At 46.7% G+C, this 24456-nt stretch overlaps 1 protein-coding gene across 1 annotated transcript in view; it reads left to right on the top strand.

Annotated features, from left to right (window-relative positions):
- Positions 1–377: 377 nt before the first annotated feature.
- PHLPP1 (PH domain and leucine rich repeat protein phosphatase 1) overlaps positions 378–24456 on the top strand; it is a gene marked incomplete at its 5' end in the record, with an annotated part of 223440 nt that continues 199361 nt past the window's right edge. The window contains one exon of the mRNA XM_025273112.2: positions 378–1455. Within this exon, the coding sequence (XP_025128897.2) occupies positions 378–1455 (1078 nt within the window). The remainder of the gene's footprint in view (positions 1456–24456) is intronic.

The following is a 24456-nucleotide window of genomic DNA, read 5'->3' as shown; positions in this document are numbered from 1 at the left end:
CGAGGCCCCGCCCCGCGCGCCCGCCCGCGGGGTCACCGTCACGCGGGTAATGCATATTCATGAGGCGCGCCGCCCGCTCCCGCCCGGCGCTCCCGGCGCGCGATTAATATTCAATGAGGCCGGCTCGGCTGCTGGCTAGGCGGCGCGAGGCGAGGGGCGGGCCGGGGGCGGTGGCGGCCGGGCGGGCGCGCGGGATGGAACACCGAGACGCCGACGGAGCGCTCCGAGCAGCCACATAATCGCCTGGAACGGCCGCGCGAACGCCACTGGCGGCGCCGCCGCCCCCCGCTCGCTGTGCGCCCGCCGGCCCCCGAACCGGGGCCGCGCCGAGCCCCGGCGCCATGGAGCCCGCGGCCGCGGAGACCCGCGCGGAGGGCCGGGCCGCGGCGGGCGGCCCCGGGCCCGCGCTGACCGCGGCGCCGGGCCGGGCGGGAGGCGCGGCTCGCAGGCGGCGGCGCGGCCCGGCGCCCCTGCCCGCCGCCGGCGGGGCCGCCCCGGGGCCCGGCGCCAGCTCGCTGCTGCTGAGGAGAAGCCGGCTTAAGAGGAACGCGTCCGCCGCCGCCGCCCCGCGCCCCGCCGGCCTCCCCGCCCCCGGCCCGGCCGCGGCGCCGCCGTGCTCGCGGAGCCTGGACCGCCGGGCTCTGCTCCCGCGGCCCCGGCAGATGCTGCCGCTGCAGCCGTCGGACCGGGACTGGGTGAGGCACCAGCTCCAGCGCGGCTGCGTGCACGTCCTCGACCGCCACCCGGCCGCCAGCCGCCTGCGCCCGGTGCTCTGCACGCTGGACACCACGGCCGGCGAGGTGGCCGCCCGCCTGCTGCAGGCGGGCCCCAGGGCCGGCGGAGTGCTGAAGGTGCCGGGCCGGGGCCCCGCGGGGCCGCCGCCCGGGAAGGCCGCGCTGGCCGCCGTCGGGGGGCCGCCGCCGCGCCGCGCCTCCCGCGCCGGCCCCGCGCCCGCGGGCTGCAGCCTGGGCGCCCTGCGGGCCCCGGACGGCGCGGGCCCGGCCCCCGAGCCCGAGAGCCCCCGGCCGAGCCCGGGCCCCGAGGGCGCGTCGGGCCGGCCGGATCCCTACTGCTCGTCGTCGTCCGAGGAGCTCGAGGCTGACCCGGGCCAGCCCCGCCTGCGCGGCCGCTCTTCGGGCGCCCGGCCGCTCTCCCCGGCCGCCTCCCCACCACCGCCGACGGCCCCGAGAGGCGTCGAGGCCTCGGGCGGCGCCGCCCGCGATCGGCCGGCGGAGGAGAGCCCGGACTGGGACGCGGCGGCCGCGGAGAAGGCGCCCCCGCCGCCCACTCTGTATGTGCAGCTGCACGGGGAGACCGCGCGGCGCCTGGAGGCGGACGAGAAGCCGCTGCAGATCCAGAACGACTACCTCTTCCAGCTGGGCTTCGGGGCGCTGTGGAGGGTGCAGGAGGAGGGCCTGGACTCGGAGGTCGGCTGCCTCATCCGCTTCTACGCAGGTAAGGCGGTCACCTGCACCCGCGCCGCGCGCGCCCTCGGGGCTCTGTTAGCCCTTCGCGGCTCGCGCGGAAGACCCGTGGGACCGAGCCGAGCGCTTCCCGCCGCGGGCGCGGGGCAGGCGGCGGGGCCCCGGCTGCACATGCTCCTGAGAGTGTGTGCCGCCTTCGGGCTGCGGGGCTTGGGGCTTCAGGGCAACTTCACATGCAGTGAAACCAGCGGAGGAAAAGGACCGCGGGAAACGTTCCGGAGCACCCGGCCTGCGTGCGACCGTGCGCGGCCGGCGGCGCCCGCCCCGAGCTCAGTCCGGGTCGGCCGGTGCCCTGCTCCTGCTCCCCGTCCTGTCCTTTACCCACTTGGTCCTCGGTGGAACCCGGCAGCCACGATCCTCTTTAGTGATACTTTTCCTTAGCGCTTCTTGGTTTTATTTCAGTCTCCTCTGCAAGTGTACTTCTTGCATCAGAAGTGGTTTTGCCTTATTTCTTTCTCCCCTCTAACCTTTATAGCCAGAACTGACAATGTGACTTCCAATAGGGATATATAGGGGTCACAGTAGGACTTTTGATTGTCATCTCTCACTGAGTGTGATCTAAAATCCTCCGCATCCTTTTTTCATTTCTAGATTAAAGATCTTAAATTTTTTCATTGGGATAGAATTGAAACATTAGATCAAGTTCTTGACCAGGGGTGACTAGTGTTTCTCTTTTAAAGAGTTGGCTGGTGCTAAATTAGGGAGCTGTGGGTCCTGGCTATATATTTGAGCTTAATAAGTTCTTTATGTCCTTTTCCTCTGCTGGTTTGAAGAATCATGTTTTAGTGGCAAGGAATTTTATTTAAAACAAGGTTAGTGTAATAGTTAGATAAGGAGTTACATCTTCCCCAAATTTACTGAAGTAGTACATTACTTCTGCGCTTAGGCTGTAGGTGGTGGTGGAAAGAGAGTCAGGCTTGTAATCGCATCATCTGCAGCCATTCCCTCCAACTTGATGCTTCTGGTCCACACTTGTGTTCTAGTTGCAGTTTAGCCAGTTTGAATGAAGAGCTCTTTACTCCTACACTGAGATATGCAAGACTGGTAGCATTCCTGGCGAGATGTTCCTTTGTGTTTAATTGAGGTTTTTCTGTAATTCAAGTGGATTTCTGATGGATTTTGGCCTCATCAAGAAAACCGTATCGTAATACAGTAGCATTTGCAGTACCTGAAGATAATGTCCCAACCGGATGACAAGGCTTTAAAAAGATGATGGCCTAGAAAATAGATGATTTTTTTTTTTTAATGTGGGAGCAACAACTAAATTCTCCTCTCTTGCGGCTCATGTAATTTATAAAATACTATTTTATGAAAGCGTTAAATGGTAATCATGCTTGGAATGAGTGTTTTGTTAACATGAGAATGGTAAATGCCTGTGTGTGTGTCTGTGTGTGTGTAAAGAAGCAAGGGCTGTGTTAAGCATATTTTGAACATATTGAACATATTTTGCATGGAAAGAGCTCTGCATGCCTCATTTTCCTCATGATTGAGTTGTTGATCATGATAAATGTCCATGGGAAGGGTTTTAGGTGTCCTAGTCATGGCATTTAAATCTTTGATTCCCCTTGATTGTCTCTTCAAGTGTGTCTAAAATGTTCTAAGTGGATGATATATAGGTTTTTTTTTTCTTTTTGTTTTTTAAACTTATCTCGGTATAAAGTTTACAGATTATCTTTCTGGTTAAATCTCAAATTTCTGGTGTGCACATTTTAATCTTTTTGTTCTGTTCTTCATGAAAAGCAGTAATTGTTACTTCACTCTAAACTTACTTGCTTTGCTGTAGTATGCACAGCATAAATACATATACCCCTCTGTGTATACGCTTGTAAAGGTAGCTAATAAAATGGGGAAGCCACACACAGCATCCAGCCTATTCTTGAAAATGAAGCCTGTATACAGGAGTCCTAGAAGGAAGGTGCCTGATCAAGATGTCTAATTGCACATTTTATACAAAATTGAGTTTAAGCCAAAGTTAATATATCAAACATCTCTTTTGCTATTCTTTGCCATAGAACAATCTTGAACCTTTGCAAGGAAGTATAGTTGTTGATGAACAAAAGGGCTTTGTTATAAGGTGGTCTCGCTTATCACAGGAACATTATCAAGACTTCACATGTCATGGAGGTTTGCATTGAGCTGGGAGGAGATTCCCAGAAATTACCCCTTTGGAATGTAGGACACCCAACAAGAAAATAGTAATTTTTTTCCTCAAGAAGAGAATTAACATTTGTTTTACAGGAGACCCTGTGAGTGGGTGTTTTGTACCACATTTGTTTTTAGAATTTTACATGTAACTTACTTTTAAATTTGTTGCTTTGCATCACTTTGTTTATATGTGTAGTTGGAGTTAAGGATAGACTAGGAAGTTGCCTTTGAAGGCTTCTGAATGTTTTCCTGTATTTAAATTGAGCTCGTTACCTGTTGTTTATATAGTTTGTCTGTTTATCAGTTGGTTTTTTTTTTAGAAGCTCTTGTTGGGGGAGACTTCATTCTCTTGAGGTCACCTTTCAATTAAATTTTAGTGTTTATAACTTGGCCCAAGTGATTCTCAAAAAGGCTTTGGAAGCCATTTGTGGGTTTTTTTTTTTAATATTTAAATATCTATTTAGGCAAAGTAAAATGAAAGTCTTTAATGAACTGAAAGGCTTTGGACTCAGGGTTCTTTGTGATTGCAGAGCTGTGATAGAAACTTTAGTTTGAAAATCGTTACTGCTCCTCTAAGAAGCCATGCTCTTAGCTGACTTAAAATGAGAAAAAAATTAATTGTGGCTTTATCTGAAATAACTTGCATGAAGTATTAAGTCTGTTAGGTACATTAACATTTAATTTCCTTTTAAGATCAACCATCTTAAATTTTACTTGACAGAGAGTACATTTAGGTGGAAAAAAAAATTCAAGAATTTATGTTGCTCACCATTGGTAATCAGGCTGTGTTTTGGACTCCCTGGGGGCACCTGAGTCGATGATCAAGGGCGGTGTTACATGGTATTTCTTTATATTTTTGATTCTCTTCTGCCTTTTTGGGTTAGTCATCTCGCTGTTTCAACTCAGACTGTGACGGGGAAAGGATGTTGACAGAACAGAGAGCACTCCCACTGTGCCTGGTGAACCTTGGACAGGATATTTTTATGTGTGGCTTTCTGGGATTCCTTTGGAAAAGAGACTTCTCACCCGCTCCTATTTCTCTTCCTTTTCTCTTCTGGGCATGATCAAACCTTACATGGTTTCCTATGTGGAACTCAAGGCGGGGTGGTTCAGCATTAAGCTGCAATATTGAGGAGCAGTGTCTTGTTGCTATAATCACAGCAGTGTTGAGTAGCGTGGTAGGGACATGTGACACCAGTGTGTGCTTCAGCACTCCTTTTAAGAACAAAGGGTTTAACTTTGTTTTTTTACATTTATATTTTATACTTGTTTTTGATGTAAAGTGCATGCTGTCTTGTCTTTCATTAACTGTGGTTTGATAACGTCTATTAATATGTTGGGTTTATTATCTTCAAAAATCTTAAAAGAGCTTTCGCATAAATTATCTCGTGTCCTTTCAGAAGCATTATTAGGGAGGAGTCAGTGTCAATCCTCTTTTCAGACAGAGAAGCTGACGTGTAAAGAGTTCTGATTCTTGCTTGTGGTTTTTCAGCTCTTGGCAGAGCTAAGAGAGCATGCCCGTTCTGTCTTAAAATTCATGTCACTTTCCATGAATCGATCTCCTTTATGTTTGGATTTTTAACTTGGTTAAAAGCATTCAGGAAATACGCTATTTTTTGCTGGTAATGAGGTGATATTATCCTCTAGCCCCAAGTGGTATTCCTTGTAAAATGTGGACGGTTCTATTTTTATCATGCTGCCTTTAACATAAAGAAGCAAGACTGGACAATAAGGGAGCAATAGAGAAAGAGTACGAAAGTGCTCCAAGTATCCCGGGGGCAGATAGTCATATGTACATTCAAGTTGGTGTGAAATACAGCTCACCAAATGATTCTTTATTCTCTTGTTTGAGCATGTCTCAGTTGTTAAACCATAGAATTGTCACTGGCTATAGAGTATTAGCACTTGATCTGAAAAGTGGAGAAGTTCTGAAGATGGAGCTGTGACGCTTCAGTTCCTTTAAAGCAGAGCTTCGCTTGTGAGTGTCAAAATAGCTGTCACGAAAGATTTGTACACATCTTTTATTTGAAGTAAACTTATCTGTACTTGAGTGATCAGTAGTGCTTTATTAATGTCACTATGCTGTTCAGTTTTTGTAATTTCTGTATTATACAGGGCCAGAGAGTAAGTACTCTCCCTAAGTTTCACAGTTATTCCTAAAATGATGTGTGTGTGTTTTAATTGTAGGGAAAGGAGATGAGTGTAAATAAGTTTATGAAGTTTCTTTTTTGTATCTGTAAGATTGTTAAATGATTGATTTTCCCAAGATTCTTATTATTTTTTAAAGTGTAAGGTGTTTTATTTTGTTGTTCTCTTTCTTTATAGAATGCTGAATTTGATTTCTTGGTAACATAGCATTTATTGAGGTTGTGTATGATCCAAGGCTCGTATAATACTTGGCACTTTAGTTTAAACGTTTGTTGAGTTGACTCTGTGAATTTTGTGAAGCAGCTGATGGTGTGTGTCCTGAATCTTCGGCTTTCCTTCCTGTTTCCCCAGGGGTTGTGTTAAATGCACACACACATCTCTCCCAGGACACAGCCCTCTCCCAGGACACACACCCACACCCACACCGCCCTGCCTACTTACCTGCCTCCCTCCCACGGCAGGAGATTGGAGGTGTTCGTACCTTCACGTGAGTGAAGCTCTGTGTGGATTTTGAGATCCTCTCTCAAAGTTTTCTTAAGAGTTAAGGTGTGCCCCCCTCCTTTTCACAGGCATCTCTTACCTCAACTTTGAGATGAATTTAATGAGGCATCTATCAGATGAGGTGCCTCAGATTTAATGATTTGATGCCAGGGTTGAACACGGTTCAGTCTACCTGGACAGGAGAAGGGTTTAATTGCGCTCTGACAGTTGAGAGACCCTGAAGCCACTCGATAGAAAAGCCTTTTCTTTAAAGATGCTGACATTTTGAAAAAGAGAAAGAAATGTTATTAAAACGTCCAAAATAGTCTGGGTAAATTAAGCCTTTTTTTTTTTTTCCTCTGAAAGTCTCACCTTCTAAAACCTACGGCACTCCAGGCTTCAGGGACAACACTGACGAGAGGTTTTGAGTCTGGCTTCAGGTCCCTGTGCTTCTTGGGCAGACTTTTATACTTGCCTTTGGTTTTCTAAAGACAGAAGAGTTAAAGTAAAACCAAAGAAAATTGACCATATGGATTCTTTAGACGTATTAGCTGCTTATAACCTAAGTCTGTGTGACTGGTTGTTATGAAACTTCCTCTCTAGGCTTTGGAAAATTTTCATAAATTGAAATTCCAGGGCCTGGAAAAAATAGACTTTAATGATAGTTTGATTAAAGAACATTAGGATATTTGGTTAACTAAGAAATAGCAGCTCTTTCAAGTTATGTGATAATTGTACTTTATAATCAAGAATAGTAATGGTTACTGGATTACTGAAGGGTAATTACATGTCAATTTAGAGGTAGAATGGTTTTGTTTTATATATATATATAAAATACATGCCTGGTATGCCTTTTAGTATGTTAAATGAAGCGAAGCATAACCATCCCATAATGCCACATTAATGCTGAAATGTTTCCCTGTTGTATTTTTACATTTGAGATTGCTTTAATACGTTGTAAAATGTATTAATAATAAAGTGTCTTACTAAGGTACAAGTCCAGTGACTTCAGAGTTTGGGACTTAGAAGTTCTATTGGAGTGAAATATTTTGGTTATACATTATACATATTTTGTAAGTTTGTAGATGTTGATACTTTGGCAAAACAAAAAAAAATCCAGAATTTAAAAAGCTGTTTATTTGACGGCATCAGGCCTTCGTTGTAGTACAGAAGATGTTCATCACATCATGTGAAATCCTTTGGTAGGCACATGGGCTTCGTTGCCCTGTGGCATGTGGGATCTGAGTTCCCGCCCAGGGATCAAAGCCCTGTCCACTACACCGAAGAGCAGGTTCTTAACCACTGGATCACCAAGGAAGTCCCCCAGATCCAGGATTTTTGACATGTATTTTCCGAAATGAAGTTTGTTAGAAGTAAATTTGGAGAAGGAAATGGCAACCCACTCCAGTGTTCTTGCCTGGAGAATCCCAGGGACGGTGGAGCCTGGTGGGCTGCCGTCTATGGGGTCGCACAGAGTCAGACACGACTGAAGCGACTTAGTAGCAGCAGCAGCAGCAGTAGCAGCCGCAGAAGTAAATTAGTCCCCCTAATGTTACACGAAAGCATTTGGTTGATACTTGAATAAAATTTGAAATAATTTTGTTTTGGACAGTGTCAATAATGAATGGGAAAACTAGAAATTTGAGATAATTTGAATTGGTTGATTTTTTGTCCCGCCTCCCCCGCCCCACATTCTTTTCAAGCAGGAAGAATTTTGTGCTTGTTGGTGTCTGGTTCTGCTGGCTTGCACATCTGATGAAGAGCAGGTGGAGAGTGTGTTTTCCTGTGTCCACCTCCATTAGTAATATGTTAGAATGTTTGAGTTTTCTTTCAGATACCAGGCATGCTTTTAAATACAGCGAAAGAAAGTACAAACTGTACTTGTTTCCACTGCCTATTTAATAATTATCTGGGTTTTACAGTCAGCTCACTCCTGACACATGGTCCAAAGAGTGTGATTCTATGAACAGAACCAGTTTTTGACTTTTATTGTCATGTATGAGAAATACACCCTTAAGGAATTGTTTGTTTCTAACCATATATTGGGAGAGCTTTTTGGGTATACTTGAGCACCTGAATGGGCTTCCCTGGTAAGTGGGGGTGGGCTTCCCTGGTGGCTCAGACAGTAAAGAGTCTGCCTGCAGTGTGGGAGACCCAGGTTCGATCCCCGGGTTGGGAAGATCCCCTGGAGAAGGGAATGGCAACCCACTCCAGTATTCCTGCCTGGAGAGTCGCATGGACGGAAGAGTCTCGGGGGGCTACAGTCCATGGGGTCGCAAAGAGTCAGACATGAGTGAGTGGCAGACACTGCTCGTACTGGAATGGGGGCCACGTCTTAGGGCTTCGGAGTTTGGCTGCTGTGACCTGAGCTGGGGTCTGTAGTTTAGAGAAACAAGTCTGAGTGGGGAAGCTCGATGTGCCTGTGGGCATCCATTTTAACCTGCCCTGGGCTCTGAGCTCCTCCTCAGTGAGTGAGGAGCCTGCGGGTAGAGTAGGGTATGATCTCTTCCATCTCCTAACGTCCTGGGGCTCCATTGGAGGGTTTGTCCTTTAGATTAGAAGGGCTAGATGTTGTCGTTGTGTTAAGTTCTCTAACCCTATCTCTCATTGGAGAAGGAAATGGCAACCCACTCCAATGTTCTTGCCTGGAGAATCCCAGGGATGGGGGAGCCCAGTAGGCTGCCATCTTTGGGGTCGCACAGAGTCGGACATGACTGAAGCGACTTAGCAGCAGCAGCAGCAGCAATCCCTATCTTTGGGTTTAAAAACAGCCGAACCCCCTGCCTTTTGTCATGGAGAAAGGAACGTCCTTGGACCTAATGCAGTCAGCCTGAGGTTGCCAGCCAAAGCAGAGAACCTTTCTGGAGTAGATTAGGACCAGTGACTGGACAGACGGCGTGGGGTCGCCCTCTGCCTGCCAGCCCTAGTCTCCAAGTAGGAAGTAGGAGCATACGAGATACTCGTTTATCCCGAGGACAAGTTTTATACGGAAATCAATCTATGGAGTCCGTTAGTTCCTCAGAGATGACTGTTCCTTTCTTACTGTTGGAAAGGGAACTTTGTCAAGCGCAGAAGTACAACGGGTGAAAACACATGCCTCCGGCCTGTGTCCTCCAGATCCGAAACGGGGGCGTTTCTCTGTATAGTCTCTGAGAGGGCACGTGGCCGAGGGAGCTGATGTGCAGGTTTATGCGATAAGCTGAGCCTCTCCTTGGGGGAAGAAGTGACACCTCTGGAGTTGGAGGAAACGTGTACTCTTCCTTACACACATGTGTACATGATACACGCACACACGTTTTCCATTGAGTGTGGGGGGAATAATAGGAGGTGGTGGGTATATTTGTGGGTTGAAGGGCGTGGGTGGGGTAGATAGTCTTGGAGGGGGATCTCCATTTAAAAAATTACAGTCCTTAATTATGTAGGTCTTTTTCCCCCATGTTTTAGTTGGTGACTTATTTCTCTTGTGAATGGTGTTTTCATGTCCCTTGTTCCTTTTCTATTTGTTGCTTGTGTTTTTCCTTCTGCCTTACAAATTTACTTTTGGGGAGGGTATAGCTAGGGAAACCAACTTTGTTTTGCAGGTCGCTGCTTTCTTTATCTGTTGGTGCTTTTACGTCAGTCTTTTCCTCTAGGTATTCAGGCTTCCGTGTCATGCGTAGGAAGGCCTCCCCATCCTAAGATTTAAGAGGGGTGGGCAGGTTTAAAATAAATTTCCCATATTTTCCTGTGGTATTTTATAGTTTTGTTTATTTCAGCCTGTGTTGTTTAAGAAAGGAAGTAGGAGCGAACAAGTTGTCCACACACCTTTTATTGGATAATAGAGTATTTCTTTAGTGACTTAAACTGTCACTTTTCCTTAGTTGATGTTTTTTGTTTTTTAACTGATAGACATCTATATCATTCTTACGATGTGCTAGGCACTGTGTTAAGTGCTTTATAAATACGAGCTCATTTAATCCTCGTAACAACCCAGTGAGGCGGACAGTGTTACCACCGGAGGGTTACAGGTAGACTGAGTTAATAGAGCAGTTTATTTAGTACTCTGGATTTGACAAGCCAGCAGCTTCCCAGGTGGTGCTAGTGGTAAAGAACCCATTTGCCAATGAGATGAGAGATGCGGGTTCGATCTCTGGGTTGGGAAGATCCCCTGGAGGAGGGCATGGCCACCCAGTCTCAGTATCCTTACCTGGAGAATCACATGGACAGAGGGGCCTGGTGGGCCACAGAGTCAGAGTTGCAAAGAGTCAGACGTGACTGAAGGGACTCAGCACTTAGCAGTGTGTAATAGCCTGACTTGCTGAATGTGAAAACCTTGTGTTTAATGACCTTTGGGGGCCAGTTGGAGCAGGTCAGCATTTGGGGAGCGTGCACTCTGAAGCAGTTGGAGCTGAGACCTGCGTTCTGACCGTGGCCCTGACCCCGGAGCTCTGGCTCCCTCTTTCCTGTTTTGCGGAGGCAGGTAACGACCTTGAGCCACACAGGGTCATTAAGATCAAATGGGGTGAGGACGAGTACCTAGGACGGCAGGGCCCGTGTCACCCAGGCCCTGGGTCTGAGGCTGGAAGGAGCGCTGATGGAGCAGCTGAGACCTGGGCTTGACCGCCGGCTCCTCCTTTCTTGATGTGAGGCCTGTGATGAACCCTTTACTCTCCTTAAGCCTCATTTATTGGAGAGAGAAGAGGTGATAAGAAAAAATCTGTCTTGGAGCCCTTCACGAGGTTCAGATTTGATAACACACGTGGAAGTGCTTTGTAAACTGTGAGATGTTCTACAGATGTAGTTTGGTGCCGTTATTTTTAGAACTAGTAAATTGCCACAAATGTGAATTAGAGGTAATTAGGGCTCATTAAGGAAGATGGGCTGTGCTACTGCTCCGTGAGCCTGGCAGACTGTACACTTCCACTCATTCATTCAGTCCCATAATTGCTATGAGTACGTACCATGTCAAATGTACTTTTGATTCACAGATAACTAATTTTAATTTTCTAGGATCCCTTGAAATACCTGTAGATCTGAGGGCATGTTTGTGGAAACAAGTGAGCCAGTGTTTAGACAACAAAGGTGGAAAATGTTCTGATAGGCAGCGGTTCACCCATGACTGTAGTCACGGGGAAGGCCAGGTTCCTGGCCCAACCTGTGTGTCCCCAGAAGGGCCTTGAGCCGTCTTGAAGGACCAGCGGGGGCAGACTCTTTGCCATAACTCTGGACTCTGGAACTGTTTGCAGAAGTAACCATCAGTTATTAGTAGATCAGAGTCTAGTCGGACTAAGTTTAGGGTTAGTAATTCCAGATAATTCTTTAAGATTTACCAACCCTTTTTACCAAGCCTTTTACCCCTTTGGATCATTTGGGCTTCACTGGGTATCATCCTTTGTGAGGATCTAAGTTCTGGGTTAAGCAAATGTTAATTTTGCTTCTTTAAGTGGCAAATATGCATATGTTCAAGGTTCCTCTGAGCCCGGCAGGGACCTCCAGAACTCTTGAAAGGCCAGTGTCTTCTTTCTTTCTGTAAGGCCTGTGAGGGTTTTGCTTTCTTTGGATTTATGAGGTTTATGGGAGATGCTGTCTTTATCTTCCAGAACGAGATACTTCCTTTTAGTTTGGTGTCACGTAAACCAACCATATTAATGTAAAATTTGGAAGCTGAGGAACTGCTCATGACCTGAGGGTGTGACCCTTAACTTCGCCCGTCTGCTGTCTGAGTTGCCATTGGTGGAGGAAATTTTAGAAACCTCTGAAGTGGACTAGGAGGAAACACAACTCTCAAGTGTTCACAGAGGCAAAAACAACTGTTTTATCCATGGCTGTAAAACCCACACTACAGTTAATGGTAAATTAAGTCTTGGCTAATGGCCTGTTACAAATTTAAGTGGAAGACAAAATGTCTCTGTGAAACATTGTCTCATGTTGTAATGTGAATGATGACACTAGAAAGAATCTTTATTGTTTTTTATGTTAGTTCTAAAAGTATGATAAACACCCTGTTTGTTTTTTTTTAAAGTTATGCAGGTCCTGGTTGACTAAGATAAGTCATGCTTCTGATTCAAATGAAAATACCTGTGATTCAGGCTAGTCAGCGTTCAGGCTGATTACCTGCCGTCAGCGCGCCGTTCTGTCCTCGGTGACAGGTCTTTAGAGACCTCGCTTAGCTCATTAGAACAGTATCAACACCCGACAGCCTGATTTTACGGGGGATGTGATCAGAAGTGCTGGCATCGGTGTAATTACAGGGGGAACAGTTGCTATTAGCCTTTGTGATTGTAGACACTAAAATTCTCGTCAGTCAGTCAGGTCAGTCGCTGAGGCGTGTCCGACTCTGTGTGACCCCAGGGACTGCAGCACGCCAGGCTGTCCATCACCAATTCCCGGAGTTTGCTTAAACTCATTTCCATCGAGTCAATGACGCCATCCAGACATCTCATCCTATGTCGTCCCCTTCTCTTCCTGCTTTCAATCTTTCCCAGCATCAGGGTCTTTTCAAATGAGTCAGTTCTTCGCATCAGGTAGACAGAGTATTGGAGCTTCAGCTTCACTTGTAACTGAGTCCTGAGAAGAGCTTAATGTATTGAACCAACATCTGAGCAATACTGTCTCTTTGATAAATTGTTGTTGTTCTATAGTCGCTGAGTCGTGTCCTAATCTTTGTGACCCCTTGGACTGTAGCCCACCAGGCTCCTCTGTCTGTGGGATTTCCTGGGCAAGAATACTGGAGTAGGTTGCCATTCCCTTCTCCAAGGGTCTTCCCTACCGAGGGATCAAACCCAAGTCTGCACCATTGGCAGGTGGATTCTTCGTGGTAAATACACAGGTACACATTGATAAATGCACAAGTACAGAAGTTTTATAAACCTGTATGTTGGGACTGCTAAAGAAGTGACGTCATTGTGAAGATACCGCACTAGGGTCCATTTCTGAGAGCAGGGATCCCCTTGTAGTCACTACGCTTGGAATGCTGTGTTTTTTTTTTTAAATCTCAGATTGACTTGCAGCTGCTAACAGAGAATTGGGAACTCTCTCTCATTGCTTCCTGCTTCCATACATGTTCATGAGGTCTCCCACCCCAGCCCTCAGCGAGATAAAACGGTCAATAGCCTCTTGGTTCTGAGAAGCTGATTAACCCAAGCGGTATTGACCTCTAGATAATACTGATGGATACAGGGAAGTGGTGGTGATCATTTATCTTTAAGGCACTTTCATAAGTACGACTGTATAAAGCCCCTTGTACAGTATCTTCTTTATCTTTTAGAAACATTTGTAATATTGGACTAAACCAGCGTTGTCTGTAGATGGTTACTCTTAATCATTCAGACTCTGGCGAATGTGATCATTGATAATTCCTGCTGGGGACTACCTTTGCTAAGCTTCAGGGGTGAAGAATGGGTGACAGCGTCTTGGATATTCCAGGGAGGGCCTAGAATGAGAGTGCTGGAAGGGACCGGGGTGTCTGGTCCAGTTTCTTACCTAGTGTAGAAACCTGCGCTTACCCGGTCTGGACTGATGGGCATCTGGCTTCTGCTTGTTGCCTGCTCGCCGAGTCCTTATTTCAGGACGGCACAGGGTGGGGACGGTGCTCCTGGAGTGTGAGCTGTGGAGCAGCAGCAGCAGCATCTCCTGGGAGTGGGGGAAAATGCAGACGCTCAGGCCCACCTCAGACTTTCTGAAAAATCGGCCTTTTAACCAAATCCCCGGGCAATGCGTTTGCACAGTGCAGTTTAAGAAGTGCCAGTGTTGGATGAATTGCGAGTGGGAGAGATTAGAGCTGGAGGAGGGAGCCGCTGGGAGCTTGTGTGGTTCAGGGAGATGCTGAGGGACTGAGCAGTGGGGGGAGAAAAGGAGACAGATGCACAGGGCTCAGTAGTTGGCATAGAAGCTCACAGGTGACACCTTAGCCCTTTGATAAGAGGGTTGTGGGTCAGTTCCTGAAAGTAGGAAGCAAGTGGGGGCTTCACTGATTCGATCTGTCAAACTGGAGGATTAGGACTCTAGTTGGGAGTTGGTGATATGAGAATGAATGAAGATGTGTCTCCTGCTCTTCATATTTAAATATTTTGCAGCTGAGGATGAGTTTGAAATGGTAACGTACTTTAAGCTGACAGTAATCGTGTGTTTAGCTGGCAAATGGACTTGGCTCACCACCCAGCTTCCAGATCTCAGTGGGTTCTTTTGCTTTCTACTGTTTTTCATATTTATGGTAACTCTCAGGAAGATGATATAAACTTTTTTTATTTACCTGGCTTTCTGGTAAGAGCTCCTTTTTCACATCCAGAATAAATGCTGGTGGGGCTGTGGGCCTGGATGGAAGGAAAGAGGTCTAAAAAGAGTGTTTCTGTTAAAGTTTTAAAGCTCTCAAGACGAATGTCTTTTGAACGTTGAGGCTTTCCTGTCTGGGGTGTGGATGGGGCACATAAACAGTTTGCATAAATAATTGTGTAATTTACATAAACAAGTCCAATAAAACTTGAACTGCCTTAACGAAGGCATTGCTGAGTGCCAAGGGGACCCAGAAGCCGGACAAAGCTGCTCTCCCTGGAATGCTCTGGGAAGACTTCCTGAGGACCCCTATGTGAACGGGACCAGCACTGTGTGAAATGGGCATGTTGGCAGTGCGGGAAGGGAGGCCAGGGGGTGTTAGAGGGTGAGCGGGGACTGGGTGAGGGGCAGCTGGGCCGCTGGAGAAAGGCCCCCCCAAGTGAGGGTGTGGTGGGCGGTGGGAGCATGGAGCCTCAGCATAGAGCAGGAGGCCCAGAAGTGTCTTAGGCGTGGACTGCAGGGCCTTACCTGGCGGCTGGTTGCAGGAAGGACTGGAGGGAGACCAGAGCCTGGGAGACGGCCTCAGGGCGTTTAGTGTGTGTTAGCCAGCCAGCCAAGTCTGACTGTGACCCCGTGGACTCTAGCCCACCAGGCTCCTCTGTCCATGGGATTCTCTAGGCATTTAGTCAACATTTAAAGCACTCTGTTAAGGAGCTAAGTTCCAAAGAAGGCATGGCCTTGCCTCAAGGAGTTCAGCCAGTAGGAGAAAAAGAATTCAGTACAATGGAGAGTCACCTCCTCCTGAGGTTTCTACAGCGTGGTTTTCACCAGGCAGGGAGTTAATCAGCTTGGCTGCAGCTGGGGCAGGTGAGAGATGGTTTTGAATTTTGGAGCAGAAAGAACTGCAGATGTGGGAATTGTTTGAAATGTAGAGTTCTAGGGTCTTAGCAGATGATTGTGTATTGGGGTGAAAGAATAGTGCAGGGTGTATTGTTCACTCCTAGAGGCGTCGGAGCGTCTTCCCGCTGGGAAGCGTGTCGCCGCGCCCTGTGCCGGGTGTCGTGTGAACTGAGCTGCAGGCCTCACACCCTGTTTTAGGGTGACTTGGAGGTCTCTGGTGTGGTTGACTCTAGTGCCCTCATCAAATAGGAACAGGAGTACGTCAAGGCTGTATATTGTCACCCTGCTTATTTAACTTCTATGCAGAGTACATCATGAGAAACGCTGGACTGGAGGAAGCACAAGCTGGAATCAGGATTGCCAGGAGAAATATCAATACCTCAGATACGCAGATGACACCACCCTCGTGGCAGAAAGTGAAGAAGAACTGAAGAGCCTCTTGATGAAAGTGAAAGAGGAGAGTGAAGAAGTTGGCTTAGAGCTCAACATTCAGAAAACTAAGATCATGGCATCTGGTCCCATCACTTCATGGCAAATAGATGGGGAAGCAGTGGAAATAGTGTCAGACTATTTTTTTGGGCTCCAAAATCACTGCACATGGTGATTGCAGCCATAAAATTAAAAAGATGCTTACTCCTTGGAAGGAAAGTTATGACCAACCTAGACAGCATATTCAAAAGCAGAGACATTACTTTGCCAACAAAGGTCCGGCTAGTCAAGGCTATGGTTTTCCCGGTGGTCATGTATGGATATGAGAGTTGGACTGTGAAGAAAGCTGAGCGCTGAAGAATTGATGCTTTTGAACTGTGGTGTTGGAGAAGACTCTTGAGAGTCCCTTGGACTGCAGGGAGATCGGCCCTAGGATTTCTTTGGAAGGAATGATGCTAAAGCTGAAACTCCAGTACTTTGGCCACCTCATGCGAAGAGTTGACTCACTGGAAAAGACCCTGATGCTGGGAGGGATTGGGGGCAGGAGGAGAAGGGGACGACAGAGGATGAGATGGCTGGATGGTATCACTGACTCGATGGATGTGAGTCTGGATGAACTCCTGGAGTTGGTGATGGACAGGGAGGCCTGGCGTGCTGCGATTCATGGGGTCGCAAAGAGTCGGACACGACTGAGCGACTGAACTGAACTGAGTCCCCTCACCGACATGCAGAAGAGAGGAGCAGGAATTGGCTGCAGGGTGCGGGAGAGAGATGGTGAGTTCACTTTGGGTTGTGTTACTTGTAAGGTGCCTGAGGGCCGTCCAGGTGCATCTGCGGCGCTCAGGTTGCCGTGTGTAGGTGGTTGTTACAGTCCTTGTGCCGAGGGCAGCTGCTCGGTCACACGGGTGGAGGGAGGGGAGGGCTGTGGAGGCAGCGCCGAGGAGTGCCTGTTTGAAAAGTGGTGCAGTGGACTCTGATGCGTGAAAGATTTCAGATGTGGAGAGGGACACTCGATGGCGTGTGTATGAAGGATGGTTAACCGGCAACGTGAAGTTTGGCGGGAGATGATGCTAGTTGTTACCTTTCAGGGGGACATTGATGGAAAGGGGCTTGAGCCATCTGCTGTTGATAATGCTCTTTGCACTTTTCTGGGTTTTGTTTTCCTGGGTGTATGCATATACAAAAATGTATTAACTGTACCCTTATGGCTTGTGTGCTTTACTAGATGTAAGCTATCCCTCGGGAGAAAGAAGAGGTGTGGTCCTGAAGGAGGAAGCCTGAACGGTGTTTCTCCTGTCTCAAAGGGGAGGGAGAGAAGGGTGACGGCTGACTGGAGAGGCGGGTAAACAAGGGAACATCCTGGGAGAAGGAAGACGGGGGAGCCTGAGCCCTCGTGGAGCTCACCGCGGGCAGGACGAGGCCCGCCTGTTCTCTGAGATTGTTAGGAAGGACGGGGCAAGACACAGGTCCCCTGTGATGTTCAGGAAGTCGGGCTGAGAAGTTGAGGAAAGTCAAGTCTCAGTGTTTCCTGTGTGTAGCGTGGTTTTTCTTGAGTGGATCAGTCAGCTAATCATCATTCACGCCCGCCTTGGGGAACTTGTGACTGTTGTTTCTGTCTGCACTGAATTTTCCGCAGGGTGATCCTTTCTTGGCCGTCCAAAGGCACCTGCCCCTTACTGCGTGCAGAGGGGAAGGGAGGGGCGGGTGGTCAGCCTGAGGTGGAGACGACTGCGGCCCGGGCTTGCGGCGCTTGCATTGGGTGGTGCATCCGAGCCCAGTGGTTCCCTCCTCCCCGTCTCTAAGCGTGTGTTTAGGCAGCGGTGGGCCACTGGGGTGGGGGTGTATGGATGTGGAGGCAGGTCAAAAACTTCAGAAATGCTTTGACGAAGCTGGGATCATGCCTTCCGTTAGCTTGTGTTTCCTTGCTGTTTAAAAGTCACTTACGGAGCAGTGAAACTCCTGCGGTAGACTTGTTTTCTCATGATGAACCAGCGACGCTTGCAGACCTGAAGCCTGGTTCTGAAGAATGTGCTTCCCATCCCTAGGTTGTCAGAGTGACTTGTGGCTTGAATCTGTTTATGAAGCGAGCATGAAGGCATGATAAATTGTAAATTTAGATAGATATAAGTCAGATTGTATAGGAGACAGTTATTCTGAAATGCTCTTAAGAAGCCATGCTACACCCATGTTTTTCCTCTTGTGAGTTGTAGTAAGTGTTGAATTTCTGTTTTGTGCTCAGCACTGGGCTGGATGCTGAGATTTCAAATTGTGGTTATTGAAACACAAGCACAGCTAGGTTGTTCTTAAGAATGTAATTGCCCCATTATTTACTGAAGTAACTAGATCATCTAGTTATGTTATATTCTGGTTACAGAGTTTGTTTCTAAGATTTTAGTAAAGACTTTTGGGGTCACAGGATAGAAAGTCTTGAGAAAGAAATGTAATTGTTAACTCTTTGTATCAAATAATAATTAACTTCATATCAAACAAGGTAAATTGCCAAACACACTCCCTGAGGCAGGGAGCCCAGCACCCTCCGGGAAGACCCAGAGGGAGGGCTGGGAGGAGCACCAGGCGAAGCTGGCGAGGTCGGCAGGTCAGACAGGGGGTGCGTGTCTCTGGCAAGTTCGGCGTGCTGTGATCCTCACGCTGCTTCCTTGCCTGCCGCTTAAATGAAATGCAAGATTGGTAGACGTGCCGTCTTGGTTGTATCTGGCTGTAAGGGTCTTAAAGGCCACAGGTAGTGTTTTGGAACTGATTATAAATCTAATAGGAAAGCATCCCACTGAGTCGTCAAGCGTCATGCGGGTGTGTCTCTTTCAAGGACGGGGCCACAGTCGTGGCATCACAGTGATGGTCATTTTATAGCTTCCTCTCATCTCCTCCGTCAGGAGATAAAGCCAGGGTAAACGTAGCCCTGTGTTTTCTGAGCTCACTAGCCTCTGTCTAGGACTCCTGACGGGCCCCTCCTGCTCTGCCTGCACAGCCCACGGACGCGTTCTCACCTCACCCGGGGCTGCGCTGGGAACCCAGCATGCTCCCCAGCTGCTGGGGCCGTGGTGTGAGAACAGAGGGCCTGTTTTGTTTTTTTTTAAACTGGTCTCACATTAGTTTTTACAGAAAGCTTCATTTTACCCTCTTTTTGTCCCACCCTAGCTACTTACTTTCCCTTTCTTAGAAAAGTTAGTGTCTCTCAGTGAACGAGTATCTAAATAAACATCCCCTGCTGTGCGCTCTTAGCTTCTGAACTCACCCCAGCATTAAGCTGAGCTTAAACATCAGGCGAGTTTGATTGGGGAAATCAAAAAACACCAATTCAGGGCGCGCTCTTGACACTTCAGCAACCCTTCCATTTTAATGAAACCGTGATACAGTGTCATACCCTGTTAGGGAGACATTCAGTGAGGTTATACCTGCTTAGGGTTTCTTTTTCCTACACTTTTTATCCACAAATGAGAGAGATCCCGAGGTCATTTGTGCAGAGTCGATCATTTTTCGATCACAGGCAGGTTAATCAGCTTAGTTATAGTCATTCTTGCAGCTCATTCTTTGCTCCCCCTATACCCTCTCCTGGTCAGTCACCTTTTCAGTCATTTTCCTACTCTTTTGATGAGATCACATCCTAGGACACAGGAACGAAGTTAAAAACAGCTCTTTATTTTAGGGTTCTGTTGTTATTATGGAAAGCATAAAAATTTTAAAAGCAGGCAGAAGAATGTTATGACTTCCTGCGTACTCGCTGCCGGGCGTTGGCAGGGAGTCGCTGCCGTGCCGTTCTTGCTTTAGCTCTTCCACCTCGATGACTCGGAAGCAAATCCTGGACTTCACATCATCTCATCTCTGCATTTCTCTCAAGTATCTCTAAAATGCATGATACCGTGTTGTGTTTTTTTTTTAAATTAACACTAATTCCCATTTTTCAGTGACGTCAGTGTTCAGATTTCCAGGTGTCTTACATTTTTGTGTGAAGTATGATCCAAGGGTGGCCAGCGCGCTTGTAATTGTTTTGTTTTGTTTTGTCTTCTCAATGTCTCTTCATTTTAGTTTCCCTTCTCTCCTCTTCCACCCTTCCCACTCCTTTCCCTTGTAGTTTGCTTGTTGGGAAAAAACAGGTTATTTGTTCTGTAGTATTTCCCATAGTCTGGATTTTTGTGACTACATCCTCATGGTGTTTACAGGAGTATGTTGAGAATTTGGGTATGTACTTCTGGGTTTTTTCTTTTCGTTTTGAGTTTCACTTAGTTTGGATTTTTTTGATAATGGTCACGTGAGTGAAGCTGGATCTTCTCTTGGAGGACAGAGCCAGTGCCGTGTGTCACATGTGGCTCTCAGACCTGCTGTGTTTCGTGACGTGGTTTGAAATATTTTCAAATTAACTGCCATCAGCTTAGCATCGTAAAGTTCCCCATAAAAGTCAAGGCTTCTGTGTTTCTTCTCTGTCTTCAGTCACAAGATCCAGGCGTCCTGGGCTTCTGTGGCGATGCCCACGGTGTAGTGACGAGAGGTGACAACACCCTCCAGAGGGCACCCATCTGCTCCGGGAGACTGAGGCTCCATCGGAGGCCTCCTGAAGGGCTGGTACGGTCTGTGAGCCCTGCCGCAGCACAGCCGCAGTTACTTTTGTCTGCGTGGTCTCCCTTAAATTTTATGCATGACAGTTTAATTCTGACTTTTTGCACGTTTTACTCTAAGCTGATGTTCAGGCTGTTTTCCTATCTAACAATCAGTGTTTGTTCAGAAGGTCAGAGCACCAGCTCGAGTTCCGACTGTGCTTTGTCTATCGATCGTAAGGCATCAGAGCATTGCATTGTGTTCTCATGCCCTGTGGAAATTGGTACAGACACTTCTAGAACCTAACAGAACACTTGGAACGTAGTAGGCATTCAATAAATTCTTGTTGAGTGAGTGGAGGAAGAAAGGAGCCAGCAAACAAACTACCAGATAAAACAGGGAAGAGAAAGGAGATCACGGGATGGGCTTCCGGGTTTGGATTTCAGTCGTGTCGTCTCTTCGCTCCTTTCACTAGCGCGTGTTAGCAGAAGGTGGCTGTGGTGTGTCCGGGTTTGGATTTCAGCCGTGTCGTTTCTCTGCTCCTCTCACTAGCGCGTGTTGGCAGAAGGTGGCTGTGGTCACCTTGTGTTATCCACCGTGGGCTTCCCGGATGCCTGCCTGCCACAGCTGAGGGTTCCATCCCTGGGTCGGGAAGATCCGCTGGAGGAGGAAATGGCAACCCACTCCAGTAGTCTTGCTTGGAAAATCCATGGACAGAGGAGCCTGGTGGGCTACAGTCTATGGGGTTGCAGAATCAGACATGATTGACCTTGCGTGCGTGCGCACACACACACACACACACACACACTACACTACACTACACTACACAGTTTAGAAGTAACTTCTGTGTAGGTTTGCAAATGTTCATCTCATACGTCAATAACAGGTAAGTTGGGGATAGATTTCCTAAGAAGAGATTTCAGTTTATTTGTGCTTTGGAAAACAGACTAGCTGGGTTTTCCTATTTTGCCATAAGAACTTGGAGTGTAATTCTCCCTTTGGAACATCTCCTGTGTTAACAAGCACTTGCAGCAAGTGTGAAAGAGGAGAGGAGTCCAGCTGGGAAAGAGTGCGCAGACTTGAGGATCCTTAGCAGCTGCATCGGGCATAATTTGGTGAGGCTTTGAAATCTGGCATTTGGATATTACTGAAAATAATAATTTAAAAATGCTCTTGCATTTTAGGGTTTAATAATCTTACGTTATACTTACACATCCTTTAAAAATTATAATTGAGGTTTTGGTCTCTCTTGGCATGTAGGGCGCCTACCTGAACTTGCTTACTGACAGACACCTTTTATAGAAAGTGTGAGTGAGGATAAGTTCTGTACACTTCGACTCAAAGAGGGTATTTAATTTATCAGGGGGTAAAAGAACAGAAAAACAAATGCCAGTAAGCATGCTCTCATACCATCTGAGGTAGTGATAATGTGTGAAATGTAATTTGGATGACCCTCAGCCGTCAATACACTGACCTTTCATTAAGAAGTCTAGCTCATTTTGCACATCTTTAACTGTGTGCTGAAATTAAAAAATGCTTAACTCCTTGGAAGGAAAGTTATGACTAACCTAGGTAGCATATTAAAAAGCAGACGTTACTTTGCCAACAAAGGTCCGTCTAGTCAAGGCTATGGTTTTTCTAGTGGTCATGTATGGATGTGAGAGTTGGACTGTGAAGAAAGCTGAGCGCTAAAGAATTGATGCTTTTGAACTGTAGTGTTGGAGAAGACTCTTGAGAGTCCCTTGGACTGCAAGGAGATCCAGTCAGTCCATTCTAAAGGAGATAAGGCCTGGGTGTTCATTGGAAGGACTGATGCTAAAGCTGAAACTCCAATACTTTGGCCACCTGATGCAAAGAGCTGACTCATTTGAAAAGACGCTGATGCTGGGAGGGATTGGGGGCAGGAGGAGAAGGGGATGACAGAGGATGAGGTGGCTGGATGGTATCACCGACTCGATGGACATGGGTTTGAGTAAGCTCTGGGAGTTGGTGATGGACAGGGAGGCCTGGCGTGCTGCGATTCATGGGGTTGCAAAGAGTTGGATGTGACTGAGCGACTGAACTGAACTGAAAGGAACAACTATACTATTAAAAGTGAGCAGTTTCATTTTGAAAGAATCCTTCAGTGGTGTTTGTGGGTGGTGAGAAGTGATAAACTCTTATTGAAAGTGTGTGGTATCTTCACATAGTGAGGTTGAGCATTACAGGGAAGTACCATAATACTGAAAGAAATTAGAGGCTTTTTCCTATTAGTTGGTCTTAGTAAGAACGAGGCTTCCCAGGTGGCGCTAGTGGTTAAGAACCCGCCTGCCCGTGCAGGAGACAGAAGAGATAGCGGTTCAATCTCTGGGTCAGGAAGATCCCCTGGAGGAGGGCGTGGCAACCACTCCAGTGTTCTTGCCTGGAGAATCCCACGGACAGAGGAGCTGGTGGGCTACAGTCCATAGGGTCTTCCATATGAGTGCATAGAGGCGGACACGACTGAAGTGACTTAGCACGAACAGTGAGAACAGCAATAATAATATCACCATCTTGTATGTAGAAATGCTTTACATTTTTCAGAGCACTTTGAGTATTGAAATAAGAATCAGTGGATCAAATCTCTGAGACTTTTCCTGATTAAAAGAAAAATTCTTAATGTTACTGTTGTTCCTTTAATTCCTGTTTAGTTTATTTTTTTTTAATTTTATTTTATTTTTAAACTTTACATAATTGTATTAGTTTTGCCAAATATCAAAATGAATCCACCACAGGTATACATGTGTTCCCCATCCTGAACCCTCCTCCCTCGTCCCTCCCTATTCCATCCCTCTGGGTCGTCCCAGTGCACCAGCCCCAAGCATCCAGTATCGTGCATCGAACCTGGACTGGCAACTTGTTTCATGCATGATATTTTACATGTTTCAATGCCATTCTCCCAAATCTTCCCACCCTCTCCCTCTCTCACAGAGTCCATAAGACTGTTCTATACATCAGTGTCTCTTTTGCTGTCTCTTTTGCTGTCTCGTACACAGGGTTATTGTTACCATCTTTCTAAATTCCATGTATATGCGTTAGTATACTGTATTGGTGTTTTTCTTTCTGGCTTACTTCACTCTGTATAGTAGGCTCCAGTTTCATCCACCTCATTAGAACTGATTCAAATGTATTCTTTTTAATGGCTGAGTAATACTCCATTGTGTATATGTACCATAGCTTAGTAAATGTTAGCCAATGTTTCTTTTCTTGCATAAAGAAGAATCTTTGCAATTTGGAGGAAAACTGGTTTAAATTGAAGATTTGAAACTGAAATCCTATGCTAATTTCAAATGAATTGAGTCAGAGACAGTGTCAGAGGTGTTAAATCTAGATGGCTGACCACTGGATTTATTTCCAGGCCCCCAGGGAAGACGGTAATGTGTGCCTAATGGACTGCCTTATGTATTGATAATCGGAGAAAGGTAGTTGGAAGCAAACTAAGTTTTTTATAGTGAGGCATCAGATGCTGCTGCTGCTGTTACTTTTTTTTGACGCAACTTGATTTTCTTCTTCCGTCCTACGTGCTGCCTGCGACGGCCTTTGAAACCTGGGAGGCGGGCGCCATCTGAATGATGTGCTTAAGTAACGGTTTAGTTTGCCTCTGTCCAAGTAATTTTAGCTTTGCAGTATTTTTTTCTTTTGAAATAATTTCTTGTGGGCTCTTTCAACCCTGAAGTTGAGTAGTATAAAAAACACTTGTGTAACTGTCCCAGCCTTACTGAATTTAGCATTTTGCATTATTTGTTCCACATGTAATTGTTTTAAAGATGTAACCCTGTGTACACCTCATGATGTCAGCAATCTAGCACATACTTCATGAGATTCATTTTTGTATATTATACGTTAAAAAAATTATTATTTAAAAGTGGTGGGTTTACAGTCTTCAAAATTGTTTGGTGGTACGTAGCAATGCAGTTTGATCTTAATCTAGCAACCTTGCTGAGATACTTTTAGTAATTTGTATATTTGTATGAATTATTTTGTGTAGTCACTCATATCTCTTGCAAATAGTTGGTGGTGGTATTTTGAGTCTTCTACATGTAATTTCTTT

The sequence above is a fragment of the Bubalus bubalis genome, chromosome 22, assembly GCF_019923935.1.
Source record: "Bubalus bubalis isolate 160015118507 breed Murrah chromosome 22, NDDB_SH_1, whole genome shotgun sequence".
Taxonomy (NCBI): domain Eukaryota; kingdom Metazoa; phylum Chordata; class Mammalia; order Artiodactyla; family Bovidae; genus Bubalus; species Bubalus bubalis.
This window is presented reverse-complemented; position numbering and strand designations above follow the sequence as displayed.